Source organism: Patiria miniata, unplaced genomic scaffold (assembly GCF_015706575.1).
Source record: "Patiria miniata isolate m_02_andy unplaced genomic scaffold, ASM1570657v1 HiC_scaffold_28, whole genome shotgun sequence".
Taxonomy (NCBI): Eukaryota; Metazoa; Echinodermata; class Asteroidea; order Valvatida; family Asterinidae; genus Patiria; species Patiria miniata.
Genome location: NW_024037067.1, coordinates 7,033,456 through 7,060,098, shown reverse-complemented (window position 1 = coordinate 7,060,098; position 26,643 = coordinate 7,033,456). Strand labels below are relative to the sequence as shown.

Genomic DNA, 26,643 nt, shown 5'->3' with positions numbered 1-26,643 from the left:
CGGTTCACAGAATGATGATGATGAACCCTGGTGCAAATATGAATCCTTGTCCAAACATCTGTAAAAAGTTTTGACATCATCATGACGTCCTCAGATATCAAATTACAAGCAATTTAAGGTCAAATTTTGGAAAAAAAATATTTACTTTTGAACTAAAATTGATACCGCGTTCATTGTTCATGGTAATGATAGATATTGCCTTGAGCAATGATCTGATCTCCCGGGTCCAAGTCACTTGATAGTCACTTAATAAGTGAATGTAACTTGCAAACGGAAGCATTTTATCACATTAAAACAAATTAGTCAACTGTGCCCACGTCTCTTGTACATCAGGTTAGGATCAGCTATGACTTGGGTTGGTGGAAGAAGAGCATGATGTCAGCGGCGTGTATCTGCAGCTGAAGTGAAATGGGAAGCCTTGGAGGCTGCTGTACCAATGTAGATATTCTGCTTCCATTGGGAGCGACATACAGCAGATTCCACCCAAGTGGCGACATCAATGCGGCATGCTTTTAGGGATCGTTTGAACGTATGTAGATGTGAAAAAGAAGCGCATTTTTTTTTTTTTAGTCCCACGATTTAACTTTGGTGATATGTATGTGGCCTATTTTGTAGTATAATAGGATATATAGGGGTGTAAGTGACACCACCAACTTCAAAATAGCCCCCCCCCCCCAAAAAAAAAAAAAAAAAACACACACACACAACTTTTTTCTGCGGTCAAAAAATTTGGGCAACATTTTTTGAAAAAAATTAAACATAATAATTGAAAAACAAATTGTGAGCCCCCCCCCCCCCCCCCAAGCCAAATAATAATTTGGGAGGCTAATCATCCTTACTCGCAGCTGGTATGCTGAATTGCGAAGGACGCAGCTACAACCTGGTCGGGCCTATGGCTGCCGGTCACATCGACCCATATATGACCACGGAGCACAGCCTGAGATCGAAAGTGTTTGATTTTTCTGGAGGGAGGAAAACTGGAGGGCCCGGAGAAAAACCCTCGTGGCACAGGAGAGAACCAACGCACAACTCTACTCACATGCGATCCGCGGCCAGGATTCGAACCGTGGTCACCTTGGTGAGAGGCGAGTGCTTTACGCACAAGCCACCCATGCCACCTGGGTGCGCCACTGTGTTAAATTGCTTTTAATTCAATATCTGATGACATCAGCATGACATCATCATTTCCACATCTTCGGACAAGGGTTCTTGTTCATACCAGGTTTCATCATCATCCTTAGACTGGTTGTGAAGAAATTGGATTTCTTTTGATTTTCAGGCTTTTGTTTGTATTTGGATTTTGGAAGTCAGTTATTATTGGCCTTCCAGTAATCCCAGAAGGTAAGGTAATGTGACTTTGCCTTATATTCTAACTATATATATTAGATATATTCTAACCGATTACAAAGTATGAACATGATCAGTCATTGGGTTCACAGTTATGACTGAACATGCTGAAAGAAATTTGTTTATCCCTTTTTTGAAATTGTGGTGGCTCTGAAAAGTACCCTCTATTTCTCTCACTGTGTTTTCTTGAATGATAATCAGGATGTTCGATGGATTACATATGACTGGCTGAGAAAATATCCCCTTATATACACTTGAGGTAGCTTTTGGGCCAACGAAGGACTTCAAGAGTTATTATATTAAACATTGTGCCACTCTCTAGTGGCACGAAGGATGTCATAATAATGAAACCCCTCTGACGGCACAAGAGCCGCCAATGCCCATTGTTCATCTTTCAAAGGCTCCCTCTAGCAGCACGAGACGCAAACAGCGTGTGTTCCTAGTGGAGTGCAGGCCCGTCGTCAACAGGGGGGGGGGGCCTGGTGGGGCCGGGCCCCCCTTGGCGAGCAATTGCCGCCCCCCCCCCCCCCCCCAACGGCAAAAGCCGTACATGAGTATTTTTGTATTTTTACGGTAGTGGGCCCACCTAGTTGGTACTTTGGCCCCACGCCATGCTCAGGGCTGGCAACGGGCCTGGTGGAGAGGAAACTGCATGTACAACGTAGGATTAGCAAGCCTTATCACTGCGATGATTAATAGCACCTCTACAATTTGAATGGGTTCACTGATTGACACATTGGTTTCACAAATGCTTGTTTTACATGAATTGATAGCAATGGATTCACATGTAACAAGGCCAAAAAAGTGTTCATCTTAACCAAATTCTCAATGAACCAACGCTTGCATAAAGTAAATTATCTCTCACAGAAATGTGGTACTATGGTTGGGACTGGCAAAATATGCTGCTCTAAAACGGAATCTTGTCCTACCTGAGCTTGTATCATTAATGACAGTCACCTACAGGTTCAACTTGTATTCCTCATTGAACAATGGATTTGGCAAGTATTGAGAGCCTGAGTACTAGTACAGCCACACTGGTTTCACACTTTAGATGAGATTTACAAGTATTTGGCCTTACATTTGTAGACGTAACTACATACACTGCTGCTTGGATTGACTGGAGCTACAGGTTGATGCCCAGTTAATAACTCATACAAATCAGGATGCATCTCTCCAAGGCATTCCAAGAAGACATTGTAGCCACTTTGGCCTTTCCTTTGAAGGTTGTCCAGAAAACACCCTACAAAATACATGTAACGTTATGAAATGTGGTAAAATAACAAAGAATTTATCATCATAGATTTCATACGATGTAGAACTTTGAATGGTGCTGTGTGGATTCCACATGTCAGCCAACAAAGGACATTAATTCACTTACAAATGCTGGTTTCCAATCTTCAACATTTACATTTGAGATATTGGTAAAAATAAATTCCTTGATTTGTTTGTTTGAAAATCAATGATTCTCTGGGTGAAAAAAAACAGAAGTGGTTCAGAATTCAAACATATCATTTTTTCATCATTTAAGGTATCATTAATGCCCTTTGCCAGTAGGGAATTGGAGAAATCTTTGAAATGAGGAAACATGGTAAACACAAATAACAATTAAATTGTTGAAGTATAAAAAGTCAGCTAGAGAGATAGTCGTGAGCTGCCATAGCACAATGAGGAATAACCCCCACTTATGTATCATGTTAAAGTGCTAATCATTGCCTTTGGGGGGGGGGGTGCTTGCCCCCCTGGAAAAGCAACCCAAAAAAAAACAAAAAAGGGAAGGAAAAAAAGAAGAAAAAGAGGCACAAAGTCAAAGTGGTGTAAATTTAATGGTTTTTGGGGGGGGGGGGCAAAACGTCCCTGCCCCCTCTAAAATGGATACATCAAGAATATGTTGAGAAATACAGGAATTTTTTTGGGAAAATATGTTTTGCCCCCCTCTAGAAAAAATCCTGGCGACGCCTATGCCAATTGCAGCTATACGATGTCGTCGTGTTAAAGCTTGCGCAGGCTTCGCCAAATAAAAAAAAACGAACTTATGGAAATTTCCAACGATGTGTCTTCAGACGCATTGTTGGAAAGGTCTACTTTCAATGATTTCTTAAAAATGACAGCTTCAAAATGACAAGCTTTTCAACAACAATTACGTCAGTTACTTTTTGGATAGCTGCAAATGATGGACTGTACCTTTAATTCATTCCAAAGATATGCTGCAGGAACTTTAACAGTGTCCCACTGAACTTCGCTGACCTCATTTCGAGAAAAACGGCTTTAAAGAAATAGATACTCATTGCGCCACCAACGGCAGTGAAAAACGTTCTTCAGGTTTTCCACTTTTGGAGGTATTTTTTCTTAACAAAGATGCATAGTGTGAATCATGGATAACATGGCTACTCAAAAATACACAAAAAGAAACAAGTTTGAGTTTGACATGATTTTTCTAGTATATCTGACTTCGGGCACCAAATACTCAAAAACAAGTTTTTGGGGGAAATTCCTGATTTTGGTCCATTATGATAACGACATCAATGTAGTTCAAAAATGTTCAAACCTGCTTTTGTTGTGGAGCTTGGATTCACCATCTCATTCAAAATTTCTTCACATTCATCTTTTGTGAAGATACGACGACTTCGCATCCTATCAAGAAGTCGTCGTGCATTGACCTGGTTGCATAAAACTTCACGATGGATCTCCAACTGATGCATCATTTTCCGGTTTTCCTCCTCCATTGTCCCGTCTTCAAAAAAAAACAACTAAATCATTAACATTTTAAACTTGCATTGATAACTCCAAGTACATGTTGAGAACTACGAGCATCACAACCCCAAATGTGGTATCAATTTAAAGGGAACAATGAGACCTGTCATACATGTACGTGTGCAGTGTGCCAGTGAGATGAAACATGGACAACTGTATTTTTCCCAAAAAAAAAGGGGGGGGGGCCTCAAATTATGGATTTGGGGTAGTCATTTTGGTATCTTGTTTTCACATTCAAAATGCAAGAGTTAATGAGTTTTTGTTTTAAAGACAAAGAGAAAGGTTCAAATTCTATGCCAAAAGAGTTTTTTGTTTGATTATTAGTTTCTTATGTTTCAAATCGTACCAAAGATGAAAGGACAAACTGTGACATGAGTTACCATAACGCGAGTTACCAAAATATATCCCTCTGGAGATTTCATAATTATTTTTCAATAATTGATATGGTAGCAAATGACCTACACCCTAATGATGTAAGGGCGCTGAAAAGACTCTACCAACGGTGCACAGTACGAAGGAATTTGCAAATGAAAGGTCCTTTTTTGTAACACGACTTACCGATAAAAAAGAAAATTATTTCCAAACCAACAGAGTTACAAAACGTATGTTGTTGCCCTCTTTTTGTGGTTAATCCACTGAACTTTAATTACCATGGCCATAACACAAAGATGGTATCACAAAATCTATGGACAAATTGACCGGTTCACTACCCCTATGGGTTTGTGCATAAAAATACTAACGCCAAACAAAACAAGTACCAAGTGGTACACCCCACGGCGGCCGGGTAATGTGTGAAGACATAAGAAAAAAACAGAAAATTAGAAGAAGAAAAAATGATATCGAACGTAATGAAATTCGGACTTTATTTCCCTTTTTAAAGAAATCCTCCAAAGCCTCAGATTAGAAAAGAAAAGAAAATCGGGTACAAAACGGTGACTTGAACCCACAACACCGGGAAGATCCCTCGCAGTACAAAATCACAACCCTACCGACTGAGATATCGCAATGCTCGACAAATCCTGGAAAATCAAGGTAATACATGTATATACCTGCATATGTATCATAAAAGTATCGTAGAGGGCGCTCAAAAACCACGTACGTGTAATATGGATGGATGTAGTTTGGGAAAAGAACATTCGCAGCCGTAGCGCCATACTGGTGTCATGCCAAAAACTGTCCGGTGTCAAATAGTGTCCGCTGAGCATGCACAATAGACACAAGACACTTGTGTCCGGTACTAAATATAGTGTCCGAGCGCTGTCATGCATTGCAGCACGGATTTACGATACTGTTTGTAAATTTTCTTGCCAAATACTGCACCAAACAATGCTCAAATTTGTGAGAGAAACTGTTATTTAGCAGCCAGAGGAATAATATGTACATTGACCACTATCACGCTACTGTAGTCTACACATGTACACGCATGACCTGACACGAAAACACAAAGCTTTTTGCTGAATTTGAGTTTAAATGTCAGAAATATCAATTCAAAACAAATTCTACAATCAGGTTAACAATAACAGATCGAAAAGTTACAGTTAGAAACAAAATTATAAAAGGAAAATTAGATGAAAAACTATTTCATTTGTGACGTCTTGGAAGATGACCGCAAGCACGCCATAGGATGCACGCTAAAGAATGGGACGTGATCTAATATGCGAAAAATATGCAAATTGGATACCCAACACTGTTTGCAAATCGGTCTTCAAATGCAAAGCTTGAGTTGCAAAGCTGTAATACTTGAGTTGTAAGAATACACATACAGTTGTAAGTAAAGTGTCCACCAACCAACCCACCCACCCACCCACCCAACGGGTGCATACCTATGCTCCCCAATACCTATTTTCCCCAACCTCAACCCTAACCATAGCCATCTAACCCTAACCCTAAGGATTTTTGGGAACATAGTAGTCAGGTGGCATATAGTCGGAATTGTGACCGACTAGTCCAAAGTACCAAACTTGGCAGATAGATTCTTATAGCCCTAGAGAAGATATTTAGAAGGGGTGACACCTGAAATTCATTTGGGAAGAGTGCCTAATTTGCATAAATTGTTAATACCTGCAGTGTAATATATTTATTCCCATATTTTGGTATATTTGTATTTCTTTAATTTTTAAAAAGTATATTTTGGGGATTCTACTTACTTCAATAACATTTTCTAAAGCATATCAAGAGACCGGATGATTATGAGGAAATAATAAAGATACAAAATGGCTACCATTACCTTTTCCTCAGATATCATCAAATAGTCTCGCCAAACGTCAGTATTGATGAACTTCAAATTCACAACGTTACTTACTGGCACAATTACCCTGACAAAAATAAATGGGAAATCATGTAAAAAATGATAACATCTTGATATTTAGGCTAAAACTCAAAAAAAGGGAAAAATGAGGTGTCCGTAAATTGCGCTAAAAATTAAGCGAATGGTGCCTAACGTGGGGGACTTGAACGAGTTCAAGGAAATCCCCCAAAATAAGAGATTATTGTTGTTTAGAATAATTATGTCTAAGCCAAAACGTTTTCTTACCAATAATTTTGGGAATTTCCTTGAACTTGTTCAAGTCTCCCACGTTAGGCAACCCTTCACCTACTTTTTTTAGCACAATTTAAGGACACCTCGTTTTTCCCACGTTTTTGTTTTCTGGGCTAAATATCAAAATGCAATCGAGGTTCACGTGACTTTCCATAAAGTTTTAATAGGGTAACTGTGACAGTTAGTAACTATGTGAATTTGAAGCTCATCCATACTGAGGTTTGGTAAAGCTACTTGATGATATCAGGAGACAAGATAAATGTGTGCAACTTTAGGGTATAATAGTAGCCATTTTGGATCGTTACTTTGTCCTTATAATTACTCAGTCACTTATATGCTTTAGAAAATGTTATTGAAGTAAGGATGTGTAAGTAGAATCGCCAAGATAGACTTTTCAAAAAATCAAAAATATACCCAAAGGCCAAAAAAAAAAAGTCTCCGGTTTCTGGTATGCGCGCGCGTCGCCGTAGCCATGCACCTCGGCAAAATGAAAAAGTTTTTTTTTTAATGAAAGATGATGTCTCAAAACCGCCAAACTCACTGGTTTGACTGGAATTCTGCTGCTGCGCAATTTCTACGTGTTTTTAGATGGGGTTATGATCGAGAATAAGCTTTATGTGGCCTCTCTGGACTCCCATATATTTGCACTAAGTTTAGTCGGGCACCATTTGCAGTCATCAGCCGCCATTTGAAGCAAAAAAGTCGGGTAAAAAAAAAAAAAAGCCGCGTCGCCGCACCATTTTTTGGACAAGCTCCATACCAGAAACCGGAGACTTTTTTGGGGGGGGGCCAAATATGGGAACATATATATTACAGTGGAACGGCGCAGTAGCGAACACTGCTATACCGAACATTCGGCTATACAAAACATCGTCCTTGGCTCCTGATTTTTGTGTAGAAAAAAACGACCGAACATTGTTGTTGAAATATGTCAACAGAAGAGCGACAAGTAGCTATTCTTTCCCCAAGGAATAGAAGGGGAATGCCAACCATCAATGTAGGTAGTAAGCTTACAACTGTGAAATTGCATAATTCAATAGTCAGCACATGTTCAAAATTGTCTTTCAGTAACTACCCGGTACCAGGGCGTGCAGGGTGAAGTTCTGAAAGGCGCTATTTATTGAAATGTGAGTACCGGAGCACCGGCAGCTTCAAATCGCTATACCGAAATATCGTTATTAGGCCAAAAAAAAAAATAAGTCGGTCTCTGGTCAGCGCGCACGTCGATTTTAATCATGCGCGTCGATCTTTTTTTTTTCCAAAATGTTCCGCGGTAGCTCCAACAGCGCCCTCTATTTCCGCACCTCCTCAATGTTTTTTACCAAAGAGCACCAAGGAATGGGAAATTGCACCAAGGCAAATGATCGAAAGCACCAAGGCAAATTATGGAGGACACCAATGTACATGAGGACACCAAAAAAGCAAAATAGTACCCACCTTGTCTGTACTCTAAGCTTGGAAAAAAAAAAAAAGCAAAAAAAAAAAAAAAAGCCACGTGGCCGCGTCAATTCCAGAACTTCGGTCAGACCAGAGACCGAACATTTTTTTTGGGCCTAACCCTGAACACATTCCAATTCGATTTGGGAACAGATGGGGCCTTTGAAAAAGAAAATTTGGCCGAAAATTTGGGTAAAAACAGTCAAATGATTGTTTATTTACATGTATTTCCTTCCAAAAGATGGATGATTTTTACCGATATCTGCCAAAATGTGGGTGTTTGACTATTGATCAATGCTCCATGTCTCCTGAGGAATTTCTGCGTTGTTTGGAGAAAGTCAATTTTTGGCCAAATTTGGTTAAAAATGTAAGGCTAAGGCCAAAAAAAAAAATAAGTCGGTCTCTGGTCAGCGCGCGCGTCGATTTTAATCATGCGCGTCGATCTTTTTTTTTCCAAAATGTTCCGCGGTAGCTCTAACAGCGCCCTCTATTTCCGCACCTCCTCAATTTGTTTTACCAAAGAGCACCAAGGAGAGGGAAATTGCACCAAGGAAAATGATCGAAAGCACCAAGGCAAATTATGGAGGACACCAATGTACATGAGGACACCAAAAAAGCAAAATAGTACCCCACCTTGTCTGTACAATCCAAGCTTGAAAAAAGAAGAAGAAAAAAAAAGTGGCCTTACTAACATTTTCTGTGGATCCCATGATGTTCGTTAAAGCGGCGTTCCACTGTACACGGCAGGTATTTACGATTTATGCAAATTATGCCCCCCTTTCCAAAATAGCTTCAGGTGTCACCCCTACTAAATAACTTCTCTAGGGCTATAAGAATCTATCTGCCAAGTTTGGTTCTTTGGACCAGTCGGTCATGATCTTGTCAAAAATTTGGTCTAAGCCAACTGACTATAGGTATTGGGGAACATCGGGTAGAACCCCCCCCCCCCCCCCCCCCCCCCCCCCCCCCCCACCAACCCACCAACCCACCAACATATTATGCAGCTCAAGACCATGGCGTGTTTCACACTGCCGTGGGAAAAACTGTGTTTACGGTAACCAGGAATTTTTGTGGCCAAATTGCTGACCTCAAACTTTTTATTGCCATTTTGCAAAAAAAAATCATACGTATATGGTTAACAAGCTGGTTTACCCGATCATAGATCGGGTAGGGCGTATAGTGCTGGGGATGAAAATGTGGGGAGTTAAATGTAAATGGGGGATATAGTTGGGGAGACATGCAGTTAAAGAATAGCAATTTCTGTGGTGTGATCTGAGGCAATTTCTGATCACTAAAACCAATTTGAGCAAAATATCATCTGTGAAAGTTTGGAGTTTTGAGTAATTGAATCAGCTACATGTATTCTGAGCAATAGAATCATTATTGTAGGCTACAATATTTTTATTCGGGGAAGAAAAAGTGTGGGGGGGGGAGACCAAACAATGTCCCCCCTCAAAATGTGTGTGTGGGGGGGGGGAGGGGGGGGGTCCCCTGTCCCCCGTTGATTTACGCACATGATAATTATGTACCATGGCAACTGTCTGTAAATGTTGCCGTTGGTCTGTTAAATTGGCTTTTTGTGAGGCAGTCGCATTTGGAAAAAGTAGTGAAATGGTTACTGTAGTACACAGGCGAAGGGTGGTTGTACAGTTTGACAATAAATCATAATGCAATAAAACGTGAAGGTGTCATTTAAAATGAAAATGTTGAGTGTTACCAAAAAATTACAAACGGTCTGAATCATGGAGGAAGGTCATAATTAAGTTTCAGTATTGGACTCTTCAACAAACGTAAACTTGAACTTCTTACAATTTGCGAGACCGTCTGCGATTCAACTTTTATTCAAGTTGGTTCAACCATCTATATATAAGATCAAGTTTTACTCGGCCTCCGAGAAATGTTTGCTTCTGAAAGGATCCGAGACCGCGGCGATCCTTCGTTGACCCAAAACAGGCCCCCGAAATTATAACACGACACTGAATTATACCATGGAGGAATTCTTATTCCTCCATGATTATACGTGGCGGAAGACACCCTCCGCATTTTTCCACGGACGTGGAGCGATTTTGGCGCCGCGTGAGCCCGCGGTCTCGGATCCTTTCATGAGCAAACATCGTCTCGGGGGCGAGTAAACTTCTCTCTTATATATATAGATGTACGGAAGCTTGAATTACCTTCCTCGATAATGCGTTACCGTGATAATTTATCACAGAAACGCGAAATTCAAAGATAATGCCTTCCTCGATAACGCATTACTTTGATAGTTCATCACAGAAACACGGAATTCAAAGATAAAGTAACTAGTAAACATGGAATTCCATTGTTACCTATCTCAGAATTCATTGGCAAACAATCTCAGAAACATATATAAGGAAGCCCGTTCGTGCCTGGTTGTGAAATAGAAAAAAAATATTTTAATTGCAAAATAACAGTGCGCAAAATAACATGCACAAAGTTCACCCTTGGTGTTCAGCATGACCCTAAATGCAGTACAGTGTAACGCCGCTATAACAAACATCGCGGGATACGCAGAAAATGTTCATAATAGCCGTCGTTCGGTATAGCAATTTTGAGCCGCTGGCGATTAAAATGGAGTCTGCCCGTTTAAATAGCACCCTCTTGTGCCCTACTTGAAGTGTGCCCTCTTTTGACTGGATTTGTGAAGTGTTTATTCATTTCCCCCTTTTTTGCCGTTTTGATGTACAAAACTGTTTCTTAAATTGTAATTTTAAATATTACTTTTTAAGTAATATTTTATTAAGAAATTGCTATGAAGTTTATATAAAAAGGCTTTATAAGGCTTTATTTTTGAAAATTGTGGTTGTAAAGTTGTATTAAGTAAAATTAGACAGCATAGACAGCTACGACCATCTAGCTCCAAGTGCCCCAGGTTCTTCTGACAGCCCAAGATCCACAAGAAGGATATCCCCCTGCGTCCAATTGCATTGTAGCTTACAGAAGGGGTCCGAGCTAAAGCATGGACATGCGCACAAACCTAATGTTGCCCTGAAAACAGCGTCGGGTACAAGTTGAGCAACAATCGCATTCACATTCAAATTCAACTCAAGTAAAAATGGGGTTTAACTTAAGAAAAGTGGCAGTAAATGTCTCCATGGTCTCTGATTCTGGCTAAAAATAGAAGGGTCAAGGGTAGTAATTAAAAGTATAAACTAATGCTTGCCTCTAGACCTTTGTTACTGGCATATTCTTTTTAAAGGGAATGTACATCATTGGCTTTTGCTGTAATTTTCAGTAATGAAATATTTGAGGGGTTAGTGTAATACTTTTTAATAGATCAAATATTGTTTAACTGACATGTTTGAGGTTTTGTGTTCGAAAATGCTTGAAAAACCAAGAAAAACACAACTGTTTATGTAGTCTGGTTCCCTGACTCCACTAAAGATAAAATGGATCAATTATAGATGTCGGAAAATTGTAAAATAAGGGAACCAGTCTAGCTGGCCGGGGCCTGCACCCGTTCATGAACATGTAACCAATAGCAAACAAAATTTGGACTAAAAAAAAATTGTAAATTTGGAGCAGTAGTTGAAAAATAGTTCGGTTTTTCCAACGGTGGTCGGCCGACCACCGTTGGAAATGTATACAAAAATATACCATTTTCTTGAAAATGACTCGACACCAGGTGCCATAATTTTACAGGATGCTTTAGACTGTCATTTACCAACATCCATCCTACCTCCATGATCCTAGTAAGGTATTTCGTAGAAACTTGGTAGTTTTATTTTTCGATGTTTGCAAATGTTGTATATTCCCTTTAACTAGCGGAGTAGGCCTACAAAATTGTAAAGAACGTACGTACCCCTACCAGAGGAACCAGTTGACTCAGTACGTGCACGGTGCGGTGTAGCACGCTGCACAGACGGAAACATGTTACTCAAGATTGTTAAAGTTCGACATCGATTTAAACTTCCGGGACGTGGGTAAGATAGGCCCAAAGAGAAGGCCAAAAGAAGACAGACTGTATTAAACTAAAGGGGAAGATCGGACACTCCACTAGAAAAGAAGTGAAACAGGGAAGTAGCTGCGGCCGGGGAAGGGCGCCGCCACGTTCTTGGTAGGTAAAAAGCATGCAAAGTCGTGCATGCAAAGCCAAATGTACGGAAGCTTGAATTGCCTTCCGCGATACCGCGTTACTGCGTTACTGCATCACAGAAATCCAGAAATCAAAGATAAATCATTCAACGATACCGCGTTACTGCGATAATTTATCACAGAAATCCAGAAATCAGAGATAATTCCTTCCGCGATACCGCGTTACCGTGATAATTTATCACAGAAATCCAGAAATCAGAGATACCTTTTCCTCGATACCGCGTTACTGTGATAATTTATCACAGAAATCCGGAATTCAAAGATACGTATTCCTCGATACCGCGTTACTGCGATAATTTATCACAGAAATCCGGAATTCAAAGATAATTCCTTCCGCGATACCGCGTTACTGTGATAATTTATCACGGTAACGCGGTATCGCTGAATGATTTATCTCTGAATTCCGGATTTCTGTGATAAATTGTCAGGGTAAGGCCAAAAAAAAAAAATAAGTCGGTCTCTGGTCAGCGCGCGCGTCGATTTTAATCATGCGCGTCGATCTTTTTTTTCCCAAAATGTTCCGCGGTAGCTCCAACAGCGCCCTCTATTTCCGCACCTTCTCAATTTTTTTTTTTCACCACAGAGCACCAAGGAATGGGAAATTGCACCAAGGCAAATGATCGAAAGCACCTAGGCAAATTATGGAGGAAACTAATGTACATGAGGACACCAAAAAAGCAAAATAGTACCCACCTTGTCTGTACAATCCAAGCTTGAAGAAAAAGAAAAAGAAAGAAAAAAAAAGAAAAAAAGCCGCGTGGCCGCGTCAATTCCGGAACTTTGGTCTGACCAGAGACCGAATATTTTTTTTTTTGGCCTAACGCGGTATCGTTGAATGATTTATCTTTGAATTCTGGATTTCTGTGATAAATTATCACAGTAACGCGGTATCGAGGAAAAGGTTTCTCTGATTTCTGGATTTCTGTGATAAATTATCACAGTAACGCGGTATCGCGGAAGGAATTATCTCTGATTTCTGGATTTCTGTGATAAATTATCGCAGTAACGCGGTATCGTTGAATGATTTATCTTTGATTTCTGGATTTCTGTGATAAATTATCACAGTAACGCGGTATCGAGGAATACGTATCTTTGAATTCTGGATTTCTGTGATAAATTATCACAGTAACGCGGTATCGAGGAAAAGGTATCTCTGATTTCTGGATTTCTGTGATAAATTATCACAGTAACGCGGTATCGCGGAAGGAATTATCTCTGATTTCTGGATTTCTGTGATAAATTATCACAGTAACGCGGTATCGCGGAAGGAATTATCTCTGATTTCTGGATTTCTGTGATAAATTATCGCAGTAACGCGGTATCGTTGAATGATTTATCTTTGATATCACGATTTCTGTGATAAATTATCGCAGTAACGCGGTATCGCGGAAGGAATTATCTCTGATTTCCTGATTTCTGCGATAAATTATCGCGGTAACGCGGTATCGCGGAAGGAATTATCTCTGATTTCTGGATTTCTGTGATAAATTATCGCAGTAACGCGGTATCGTTGAATGATTTATCTTTGATTTCACGATTTCTGTGATAAATTATCGCAGTAACGCGGTATCGCGGAAGGAATTATCTCTGATTTCCTGATTTCTGCGATAAATTATCGCGGTAACGCGGTATCTCGGAAGGCAATTCAAGCTTCCGTACAAATGGCCCATGCAATGTAATGTTTTAATGCAATTCTGGAAGATGCACCATTGTGTTCCCAGTGAACCTTATTTTCAAATTTCATTTTGCCATTTTCAAGGGTATTTGGTGCACTTTTTTGTTTTTATGTATGGAGGTTCATAAGTACGTAGACATCTGCTTAGCAGAAAATTAAAAGCATGCATTACAAAACTACAGCACGAACAGCGGACTAATGCGGCCATTATTTATGCAAAGTGGAGACTGGTCAAATGCCGCGTGAGGTTTTGGGGGTAGGTGCTCATTATACTAATAACCTTGGCTGACCTGTAAAAGTTGTTTTTCTCAGCTCGCTGCGTAGAAATAATTAGCAGCCAACGAATCGAGTTGATCCTGCATGGATACCGTCAGTGATCGACGAGATATGGGCTTTGTGCTCAAGGGCGGATCCAGAACACAATTTTTTGGGGGGCCCCAAAAAATTTTGGTCCCCAAAAAAGTGGGTCGAAAAAATTACGGCGTGGGGTTCGGGGCCCGCTTAAGGGCCCCGAAAAAAAAAATTGGATTCTAGATGCTCTGTGGTGCGATCTGAGGCAATTTCTGACCACTTTAACCAATTTATTTTGAGGAAAAGATGGTGGTGTACTCATTGCCTGCCTTTATTGCGATGTCACATTAAAAAAAAAAAAAATTGGTTTCGTTTTTTTGGGGGGGGGCATGGCCCCCTTTGCCCCCCCCCCCCCCCGGATCCGCCCTTGTTTGTGCTTGGCCGGAGCAGCTCGGCTGCCTGAAAAATGATGGATTTCCCATCAAGCTGTCGGAAACTTCACGAAAAGTCGTGACCGTTGCAGAATTAGTCTTGGCCCAATACGTCAGTGATCATCAGCGATAGTTGCATTGTTGTGTAGCGCCCTTCACACTAACGTCTTGGCCATTTCGTAGCAATGGGGGCGGGGTCATTTTATGTAAATAAGACCGTCTGTATAAATTCGAACAAACACAGTTCCTTTTTATAGTACCAACTTCTCTTATCACGATCTGCGACCTTTCTTCAAAACGTTCATAGCAATGAACTTGTAAATTATCCTGACGTCCTATTTTGTCACTTCTCTTTGACGTCATCAGGTACTATTACAAGCGGTTTTCTTTAAGAACATGATTTTGATCATTATAACTTTATATAAACAACATGAAAAATCGTGTTATTTTTTTTGTTGACATTGATAAACACGTTTGATGTCCAAAAACAAAGTCGCTTGACCATTACTTCCGGGTTAACCGGAAGGTCAAACTTAGGTTAAATAAAAATGCAGACAGACGCCTCTTATTTAAAAAAAAAACGGGTCGAGGGATGAACATAAAACACAGTATGAAGATGACATGATGACGTCATAACGAGCACCCTCCAGAAGCACTTTCAAGTGTATAAACCATCTGCTAACATTTTACAAAATTGCCCATACCAATGTCGGTATGTAATGACGTCATGATATTGTTACAAAACAAATATCTCATATAACCATGACCCGAAACATATTTTATATCCTTATTGGACAGTGGACATTGACAAAGTGATACTTTTATTTGCTTTGAGACTTTTGTTTGTGTTTTGAGTTTACTTGACTTGACCTTACTGCAACCCTGCAATAAAAGTCATACGACTATTCAACTTGGTAATAATGTGATGTCAATTTGAAAAGGAAAAGACTGTGAGAATCAGTTTCCACAAAAAGTAAAATAGAATCATACGAGCATGGCAATCAGGCACTAATTTCTCCGGATCAGTTGCGAATAATTAATTTTATGTAAAAAAAAAGAAGAAGAATGAAGCCTCTTATAGAGCATGACTCGCGCGAGCCACCGCAGAACTGTAACGGCTGCCGCCCAATTTGTCTACATTCGGAAAACGTGGATGTGGGAAAAGAACGAAACAAAATCAAACATTGCAGTGACGAATGTAGAAATTACACATAACTTTCTGTATCATTCAGCTCATCAATGCACGAATCAGAGGTTTATTATTTAAAAAAAGAGAGCAAATATAAGACATCGTTTTCAAACATGTTTATTATTTCCGGTCGGGTGATTCATTGTTATGAAAAGTCGCTTAGAATTCTGCCGTTGTCTATAAATTCAATATTGACAACTTGCGTTTTATGAAATGATCTTTAAATAAAAGACACATTTTAAAAATAGTTTATTGACGTGCTGCTAGGTTATGACGTCATCATGCCATTATTTGCAATTCAAATCCCCTATTAAACAGTTACTAAATTAGTATAATTGTGCTTCTATATTAAAGTTACATATTTATTTCTCAATGCATTTTCGGTAAAAATGGAAGTAAGCGTCAAGCAGCTTCTGCTCTCGAATCAAACAGTTGCCCAAGGCAATATTCATCACACAAAATAACAAATGTACGCGGTACATTGCAACTGGGTTCAGAATATTTTTCACTTTCCAACATAAAATCGCTTGCAGTTTGATTCCCGGTAACGTCTTGATGACATCACACACTTTGTCCACATGTTCCGAAAAGGGTATATTTTCATACCAGGTTCTTCTTCGACCTATTTTAAGGATTGTGTCTATATTTTGACATTATACGTTTGACGTCCCGATGCCTGCCCAGAAAGGAGAGGTCAAGCGACTTTGCCTTGAGAATGTAACATAGTTATCAATGTCTTTCAGATAACAAAGCATTATGATTTTTCATTCAATTCATAATTTATAAATGAACAAAAGTCACGTATATGAAGAAAATCAGTCGTACGGTAATACCTGATCACGTCACAGTAACGTCATGGTAATATCTATACGGTAATATGACTCAGGATTGATATCGGTCCAAGTTTCAAGTTCATAATAATTATGAACCGTTTTGGTCGCGGAGAAAAATATTCAGCTTCCCAAAATGATCATTAAAAAAAGCACATTCATATTTTGTCTGTAAAAAGGAACAAATTCATCATCATCTCGGTCGGTCCTTCTGATTACATTACAGATCGAAAACGCCTAATGAACATTACGGGTCACTTCAGTTATTACATATGGGACAACATTTCAGGATGGATGTTGAATAACGCGCCGATTGTTATTATATAACAATATTATGAGTCCATTATTTCATTTCGGGTAATAACAGTAGCTCAAAGTTAAACGCCAACGGTTTCATTTGAGCTGTTTTGAGCTCAAATGCAATATGTTTATCAAGAGTGGCGAAAATCTGTGGCCGGGACTGGGTGGGGATGATCAGAATCCAAAAATGTCCCGGTCGTGGAAATTCGAAAAGTGTGGGGCCATCGAAACGCCGCATTTTTTTGTACATTAATTTTGTCCGACTCCATTTTCAGTGCTATTGAATGCATTTTGGTTGTTGGGAAGATCGTAAAATAGTAAAATACTGCAGCGTTTGACCAATGGGTTCTAAAATGAAGGATGTGAATTTTCCTAGGAGTTTGCTGACGGAGTACTGTAACACAATGACAGACTCAACAACACGTTGACATGGACGAAGAAATGTGACCAGGAGACAGTGCCTCAGTTTTTAACTTTTAATCCTCAACAGATCATTAATAGGCCACATTATAACAATAATTGCTGATTATTTGCACACTGATTCACCTTAATTCAAGCAGGGTGGCTGTCCGTCAAGGGAGATTCGGGCTCGGTTCTTTTTTGGAAGTTCCGCAGCGCACAACCGTTCAGCTCCAAGCTAGCACAACCACCACCTTTTTCGGGCGAGCGGTTAACCAACTTAATACATTATCCTGCGTCGCTAATCTGCGCATGCGCGCCCGGCCCTACTCTCCGGACGGACAGCGCCACATGTGATAATCGCTACATCACCCCCTTCTATTTCAAAAAGAATGCGTCCCGCATTTAGTTAAAAGAAACAAACAATGTGTAGAAAAGCTAAGGTCTCTTCAGGCATCACTCTCCCAGGACATATTCAGTAGTGGTCTTCATGACAAGGCTGCCTTCGTTAAAGATCTCCACAATCTTGCGCCGTTTTCTGGGGTTTTGGGCACTTCATTGGTCACACCAACTCGTTCCGGGGTTCGGAGGTCTCGCTGTTTGTTGTGGGTCGTTTCTTCCTGCATTTGTGTCGCATGGTGCGTCTTCAGGTGTCTTCCTAAGTCACTCCGTCGGGAATAGCTACCCCCATCGCAGAATGGACACTCATATCTGGTTTTTATGCCATGTTGCTCCGATACGTGACGGTTGAGAGCTGAATATGCTCTGAAGGTCTGACGGCATTCTGTGCACTGGAGGTCTGATGTTGGACTTGGGGACCTCCTCAGTGACCTGTCTCTGGGGGACCTGTGGCGCGAGTGGTGTCTTTTTGGCATCTGCAGGATGATAAGACCAAAAAGAATGGGAAAATTAGTAATTTGATTGCGGTTGATGGACTCGTTTATGGTTTTGCTTGACCCACTCCCCAAAACGTTTTGGTCACGGTGGCCTCCGCTTCCTGCGGCTCGGGCATTCTGGCTGCGAAGTGGCAATTGGGCAGTTATCAGGCTGTTCGACTTCGCACTGCTCCTGCTTGTTCCCCACTATAATGTCTTGGCCTGCGACTTTTTAGCCTCGTCACTGCATGTTGGTGTCTTTGCTGCCGCTACTTCCAGTACAGCTTGGTTGTTTTGGTGTCCCTGTACCGGATCCATCTGAGCTCCCTGATGACTGCAGATGCTCTTCAGTAGCAGACGCATTGACTGGGCTCTGAACTTCTTTGGGGTTGTTGTTTACACAAATAAGCCTGCCTTCCCACCACGACTTGTCATACTCTCCTCCAAATCTCTTCAGGCGGTCAATGTGTACAATATTTTGTTTGTGCCGTGGTCCTTTCTGGATACGTACATTTACATCGTTGATGCATTCAGTCACAATGGAGGGCCCGTCCCGTCTCGATTGGAGTTTAGGGGACAGTCCAACAGTTCTGGCCTCTACAGCCAGCATCACGGTGGTCCCAGGAGTAAGCTGCTTCTGTTGGTGTGGTAGGTCATAATTTCGTCTTTGATGCTTGGCAGCTTTGTGCAGATGCACCCTCGCCCTCTCATGGGCATCACGGAACCTTTCCCTCAACTCTACTACATAGGGCGTAACCTCCCGGGGCTGTTCTGGAGATCCCAAAATGAGGTCAACAGGCAGTTCAACTTCTCTGCCTAGAGTGAGGAGATTTGGAGTTTCGCCAGTGCTGCCGTGTTGCGAAGCACGATAAGCCATCATTACCAGGGGTATGTGGAAGTCTTAATCTCTTTGATTCTCGGCTACGTAGGCACTAAGCATGTCTTTTAGAGTGCAGTTAAACCGTTTGACCGTCGCTCTGGGGGTGGTAGGGACTCGTCCTTGTTTTGTCTATGCCGAGGATTGCGCACATTTCTTGGAACAACTTGCTTTCAAATTGCCGGCCCTGGTCACTTTGTACCTGTCTGGGAACGCCGAATCGGCAAACAAATTTTCAGTGACGAAGACTCCAGCAACTGTTTCGGCTGTCACGTCCTGCAAAGGGAAAGCTTCTGTCCATATTGAAAAGTAGTCCGAAATAACAAGAATCCACTTGTTCTCTCTATGTTCTGTAATTGGGAATGGTCGTGTGAGGTCCAGCGCGACCCGTTCCATGGGCATCCCGGAGATTTGTTGTTGCAGTGGCGCCCTGGTTCTCTTGGGAGACGGCTTGCGTCGAGCGCACTTCAGACATTGCTGACACCATCTCGTGACCGATTCCTTCATGTTTTCCCAGAAGAACCTTGACTTTACTTTCGCATACATTTTGTTAATTCCCAAGTGTCCAGCCGTTGGGCAGTCGTGGAGTTGTTTCACCACATCTTCCCTGAAGGCCCGTGGTACTGTCGTATAATCCTCGCAGCGAATTTAGTTTAGCATTCGTTAGAACGCACAAGAGCGCAGGGTTCGAGATCAAGATACAACAACTAACGGACAACGACACAGTTCTGCGATGTTTCTCTGATGAACTTTTATTCGATGAACCTAGAGTCTAACGGACTCTACAGACGGTTAATGGACGGTCCTTGACGGAATCTACAACCGGTCCATGACAGACTGACCCCTGTACATTAAGAAATAATGCAAAACATGGGTTTGAAAATACTACTACTACAGTCATTGTACAATAGACAACAACACACAGTTCAAAGGTCATAGTACTGGTAACCAAAACACTAAAACAGTACATCAGCTGGTGCTCAATTATTTTTTTATTATTATTATTTATTTATTCTCATCATGTAAAAACATGAAACTTGTCTCCTCGTTCTGCACAAAAATATGATGTATAAAACACTTAAAAACTTCACATTAAAAACCAAAACAAAAACATATTACATAAATGTACAAATAGGCGTAACAATATAAGAACACTGACAAGAGTACACGTAAACAGAAATAGAACAACAAATTGAGCCTAATTAAATAAAAAAATAAAATATCTGGATTGATAGAGCTATTATGTATAAAGACGAAAAATGGGAAGGACACAATGGCAAGCCGGGGGGGGGGATTAGAGAGCCAGGGGGATATGGGCGGGGGAAAAGGAAACAGGGAAAGGGTTGAAACTTACATGTACGAGGGGTATAAACACACACATTTACATCACGATTTAAAAAGCATAATATCTACTGTAAGTCTGATTAAAAACACGAGATTGCCCTGGGTAAAAATAAGGGGAAAAAATGTGTCGTGTTAACGAGATTTCAATTTACTAATTTAACCCGACACAAATGGGTAGATGTGTGAGGAGGGGTGGATAAGAATATTATGAGATAAGACAGAATAAGGGCTAATCTGATTGCACTAAAAACACACTACAGCACGATTATAAAAACAGCATTATCTAGTATGATTCTTGTTAAAATGTGAAACTGCACTGGGTAAAAATGAAAGGTTGTGTCGTGTTGTACGAGAGTTCAATTGACGGATTCGACCTGACCTGTTTTGTACTATGAACGAATGGAGTGGGTGAGTATCGTCTTGCATAATGGTTCTCAGTTTGGATTCAAGAGCATTGTGGTACATTGATTGAATGTCCAGAACATCAACACCAATGACCCTGCTGGCAATTTTAGTGATCCTTTTCAACGTGTTCGAATTCACAACAGTCAAACCATTAAACCAGGCGATACAACAAAAAGACATGACGGACTGTATGACACTCTGATAAAAAAGCAACATAATATCACGATTAACATGAAATAATTTCAATTTCCGCAGGAAAAAGAGCCGTTGACTAGCCTTGGCACATAACTTAAGAGTATTCACATTCCAATTCAATTTACTATCAATGTACGTCCCAAGGTACTTATACTCTGTCACAATTTGGATTTCATCACCACTAATAACAACAGGTTTGATAACATTCTGATTTTTCCTAAAATCAAAAACAATTTCTTGCATCTTCTGCGTGTTCAATATTAGGAAGTTATCTTTGCACCAATATCATCTCAATAGATGGAATGTGACAGGTTACATAACACTGTTTTGGCTAGACAGAGATTTGTCCTTGTCCTTAATTCAAGGTATTTAAAGTACCAGGAGCAAAACATTGACTGTACCATAAGATCAGAATAACATAGTGCATTAGCTACAGCACAACTTGGAAAACAGAATCAAATAAATACACTGTCTTGACTTATCAATTGGAATTGAGTAAACATTGTTTCCAAATATACAGTACTCAATATCTGGGATTTTAATTGTGGATCAAAAACACAATGAATCAAGAGCTAACCTGAATAAAGTTAAAGAACAGCCTGTACAGCTACATGTACATCATGTACATCAACTTCAACTCCATTTGCGTAGCTGGAAGCTATATATGCAAAAAAATGACATAATGCTTGAACAAATGTTCCACAATACTATCAATGATACACTAATTAAGATACATGTTCAATTCACATTATCAATTTAAGTTGACTGCTGAACTTATTATTGTAAATTTCTAAGTTCAAGCATGGTTCGAGTCAATTAAAGTGCAACAAATATTCACACAATATAATGGCTCAAGCTGCAGATAACTTCGTGCACAGAAATGCAAACAAATGATTAAAACAATGAACCACCAAATATAAGAATGAACTTCAATCAACATCACAACTACAGAACACAAATAGCTCTCAACTAGAAACTAAGTCTCGAAATTACAACTCAAAATAACAAAGGACAAGAACTCACCCCTCTATGGCTACGACATTGGCTTGGCTTCAGTGGCCTGCTGGATGTGGGTGCAGACTGGTCTTTTGGCCCTGATGTGGGATCTTAAATACCCACTTTGGTTGGGTGATGGGCACTTCCATCCACTTGCCGATTGGCTACATATTACGTCACCGACACCACGAAGTAACACTCTACCGTGTTAAAGCATATTTTTTTTCGATTTTCAGTTTTTTGGATTTTTAAACATTATTCATCAAGGCCTACCATTGCACGAAGTTTCAAAGCTTCAAGAGCTTTACTTTAATAATTACGCTAAGTATCCATGGCAACTTTTGCGCAAAAGTGACAATTTTCGTTTTCACGAAGTAACACTCAAGTTCTATTTTCCATTGCAATGCATGGCGCGCACTCTGCTCATAAGTGAGCAAAAACGTTTGCACGAAGTAACACTCTTCTTGTAACAAGTTGTATGAGCGCGCGCGCGCTGACCTGAAGTTGCACTTTCCTCGTGTTAAATACATTGAAGAGTGTTACTTCGTGAAAACGAAAATTTACAGTTTTGCAGCTTTTTTGGTTTCACGAACTAACACTTATCTTTTTTCTCTTATTTCTTGTTTATTTAATACACAAACGAGTGAAAAACAGTAGATTTAATAAATTCAATTCATCAAGTGTCCACAACGAGAAACCCAACTGAAAATACTCTGTCGTTTTGACGCAAAGCGTTGTTTTAGAAGGCGTTCAACTTAAGTTTCCGTTTTCTCCGATTGCTAGTTTTTACTGGTATGTGGATGGGTGTTACTTCGTGGTGTCGGTGACGATTAAATTGACTACGGTACTCCTTCCCCGTGAAATAATTTGAATATAAACTTTTTGATTGGCTAGTTTTTCAGGGAGTCCTGGATGAATCTGGTGATCAGCAAGATTTCTTCCAGGTCCCAACAAGATCCAAACCCTAATTGATTTGTCTCCACAGCTAGTGAAAGTGACATTCTTGCTACCGAAAATAGCTAGACATGGGCATGGGAAGATCTCTCTAAAACAAAGGGTTTGGTTAGACCCAAGAATGAGACAGTGGTCTGGCAGGAGGTCATACCAATTACCAGCCCATTTTGGTGGTGAAAGGCTTCATGTATCCTTGAGGATAGGAAACAACATAAAGAAGCCAAACCATGTAACATGAATAACACATATTTTCATTTCCCGACAGTACCACCAGAAGCCAGCGTGAATGTGGTGTGTCCTCATCCCATGGCCTGTATAGTACACCGTCACGAAGTTGCAGCTGTTGCCACGAGCACCACAGCGTTTTCAGCCACGTTCCTTCAGCCGACACGTCTGCCCATGACGGTTTAGGGGTTCCATTTTCCAGCCAGCCTATTACTTTGCGCAGGGTAGGATCCTCCATTTGCTTTTCCCTCATTTCCTAAGAGGTGCACCTATGTACCCAGCAATGTGAAGATATTTCTCGTATAATGTGGTCGTGGCGACTGTCATCTGGTGGTGCGCTACCAGATTCACCCTGTTGTGTCTTGTCCGGATGCCCCTCTGCGCAGGGAGATATTCCTTACTCAACATTCCCCGGCTTTGTTGTGGTTGTGTTTCGGTTTCCTTTTCCTTCTTCTCTGACTTCCTTGACTCTGAGCCCTCCTTGACTTTTTGCTGGTCTACGAGACACTGGACATTATGCCGCATTCTGGACATCGCGTCGGTAGTACCATGTTTCGGGCCTGGTCGATGCTCGATGTCAAATTCGTACTCTGCAAGTACTTGAAGCCACCTGGCGATTTGTCCTTCTGGCTCCTTAAAATCAAAAAGCCAACGGAGCGACCCATGATCAGTTCTCAGGAGAAACTTCTGTCCGTAAAGATATGGCCGAAAGTGTTTGATGAAGTACACAACCGCCAATAGTTCTTGCCTAGTGACGCAGTAGTTCTGCTCAGGCCTTGACTAAGCTCGACTCGCATAGGCAATAACACGCACGTGTCCCTCTTTTTCTTGACTTAGCACAGCCCCGATGCCATAGTTGCTGGCGTCGGTGTCGAGTATGAACTTGCCTTTCAGATGGGGGTATGCAAGAATCGGTGCAGAGGTAAGATGTTTCTTCAGCAGTTCGAATGCCGACTGACAATCATCCGTCCACTGGAAGGTCTTGTCCTTTTCAGTCAGTTTGTGTCATGGCCTAGCAAGTTCTGCAAACCCGGCTACAAACCTCCTATAGTAGGACGCTAAGCCCAAGAAACTCCGTACCTCTGACGTGCTTTGGGGTACAGGCCATTGTTCTATCTGGCGTGTCTTACTGGGATCAGTCTTAACCCCTTTGTCAGAGACTATGTGCCCCAGATATAACACCTCCCGTTGAAGCAACTGGCATTTCTCTGGTTTGAGTTTTAGGTTGGCATGCCTGATGCGATCAGCAACAACCGCAGCCGCTGTATGTGTTCACTAAATGACCCGGAAAAAATGATGATGTCATCCAGGTATACCAGGCACATCTGCCACTGAAGCCCGCGTAATATTCTCTCCATCCGACGTTCAAACGTTGACGGAGCGTTGCAAAGCCCGAAGGACATGAAGCGGAACTGATAAAGACCCAAGTGGCTGTTTCCACCAGTATATAAGTCCTGCTCCACTAGCAGTTCTTCATTCTATTCTGTTTTCTGTTTCATTTCTGTTTCAATTCCATTTCTATTCTAGTCTATTCAGTTCACCCAGTTCTCTTTGTCTCAGTTCACTGTAACCAGTTCAATCTATCAATGTGTATTAAAATATTGTTGTGGAATAAACAGTCACGGTAAACACAGTCCTCAACCAAATTGTGTATCGACCTATCCATTCCCCAACACCATCAACTAGGCTTTGATATGTAGTTCCGTCCCTTGGCATGCCCTGGAGCACTTTTTGAGCTGCACCTGTGAGGGAGACGGCCAGAAACTCTGTCCTCTCTCGTTCTTTTCCATTTATTAATGTTTGCACACATCTCAAAGAGCCTCCGGTATGCTGACCAAGACATTTTCCCATCGTAGCGATCTGGGCGCATGACTGGTCGCTCTCGTTCAAATCTTTGCTGCAGAGTTGCCTGGTTGGATGTATCGGGGGCTGGCGCAGGGAGTCCACGGTTCCTGTAGTTGGTGTTTGGAGGCAAGTTCGCCGGTGCACCGACTGGTAAACCAACCGGTACGCGGTATGCCGGCTCTCCATGCAGCGGCACTGGTGCACCAAGGGATGCATCCAGATTCTGAGCTGTCCATATTTGTTCATTTCCGCACACAAGTCCTGCACCATCCAATGGTGCCCCCGTGGGTGCACTGGTATACTGCATCTGGTGTGCTGCAAAGGACTCCGGCAAAGGCTCCCGGTGCCCCGTTACCAACGGTTGTATATGGACTGTGTTTCCCGAACCTATCGTGGCCATCGATCGGTGCCCCGGTCGGTACACCGCTATACGGCGTCTGTTGCTGTACTGCCATTGACAAGTTTGGATCAATCTCCGGTGCCGACTGTTGGAGCCACTCCGTTTTTTTCCCACACCCTGCGAAGCCATCGGTGTCCCGTTGGGTGCACTGATATACGGCATCTATTGCTGTGTTGTCATTAACTTCTTTGGTGAAGTATCCTTGAGTCCCGATATAAACGACGATTGTAGCCGTCTATAATGTTGCCTGCACCCTGCATTGCCATTGGTGCCCCGGTCGGTGCACTGATATATGGCGTATGTTGCTGTGCTGCATTTGGTTACTTTGGATCAATGGATCAATCTCCTTGTGCCCCGGTGCCGACGGTTGAAGCCGATCTGTGTTTCCCGCACCCTGCGTTGCCATCGGTGCCCCGGTCGGTGCACGGATATACAGCGTCTGTTGTACCGCCATTGACCACTTTGGATCAATCTCCTGGTGCCCCGGTGCCGACGGTTGAAGCCGCTCCGCGATTCCCGCACCATGCAACGCCATCGGTACCCCGGCCGGTGCACCGATATACGGCGTCTGTTGCTGTACTGCCATTGACCACTTTGGATCAATCTCCAGGTGCCCTGCTGCCAACGGTTGAAGCCGTCCCGCGTTTCCCGCACCCTGCGTCTGTTGCTGTAGTACCATTGACCACTTTGGATCATGATCTCCTGGTGCCCCGGTGCCGACGGTTGAAACCGCTCCGTGTTTCTCGCACCATGCGCCGCCGTCGGTACATCGGCATCGGTGCACCGATATACGGCGTCTGTTGCTGTACTACCATTGACCACTTTGGATCAATCTTCTGGTGTCCCGCTGCCGACGGTTGAAGCCGTCCCGCGTTTCCTGCACCCTGCGTCTGTTGCTGTAGTACCATTGACCACTTTGGATCAATCTCCTGGTGCCCCGGTGCCGACGGTTGAAACCGCTCCGCCTTTCCCGCACCATGCGCCGCCATCGGTACCCCGGTCGGTGCACCGATATACAACGTCTGTTGCTGTTCTACCAATATCCACTGCATGTGGATCAATCTCCCGGTGCCCCGGTGCCGACGGCTGAAGGCGCTCCGCGTTTCCCGCATTCTGCGTCTGTTGCTGTACTTCATTTGACCACTTCGGATCAATTTCCCAGTGCCCCGGTGCCGATCGACGGTTGAAGCCGTCCCGCATTTCCCGCACCCTGCGCAGCCAGCGG

At 41.9% G+C, this 26,643-nt stretch overlaps 2 protein-coding genes across 9 annotated transcripts in view; both read right to left on the bottom strand.

The window, feature by feature from the left end:
- Window positions 1-12,079, bottom strand: part of LOC119734953 (caspase recruitment domain-containing protein 11-like) — a 41,937-nt gene extending 29,858 nt beyond the window's left edge. For 4 of the 8 annotated variants that reach the window (XM_038208600.1, XM_038208604.1, XM_038208601.1 and 1 more), the window contains exons 1-3: window positions 11,895-12,078; window positions 3,893-4,078; window positions 2,426-2,587 (exon numbers count right to left, since the gene is read on the bottom strand). In XM_038208600.1, the coding sequence (XP_038064528.1) occupies window positions 2,426-2,587; window positions 3,893-4,078; window positions 11,895-11,964 (418 nt within the window). In that variant the 5' untranslated portion in view covers window positions 11,965-12,078. Of the gene's footprint in view, window positions 1-2,425; window positions 2,588-3,892; window positions 4,079-6,325; window positions 6,414-11,771; window positions 11,796-11,894 lie in introns of those variants that run through there. The other 4 variants (XM_038208607.1, XM_038208608.1, XM_038208602.1 and 1 more) reach the window with 3 other exon arrangements.
- Window positions 12,080-18,418: 6,339 nt separating this feature from the next.
- Window positions 18,419-19,054, bottom strand: LOC119735089. Its single transcript, XM_038208785.1, has one exon. It carries the CDS (start codon window positions 19,052-19,054, stop codon window positions 18,419-18,421), a length of 636 nt encoding a protein of 211 aa, XP_038064713.1.
- Between the last annotated feature and the right edge of the window lie 7,589 nt (window positions 19,055-26,643).

Coding starts and splice junctions, on each gene's coding strand:
- LOC119735089 (XM_038208785.1), bottom strand. CDS start 19,054: ATGGCTTATCGTGCTTCGCAACACGGCAGCACTGGCGAAACTCCAAAT.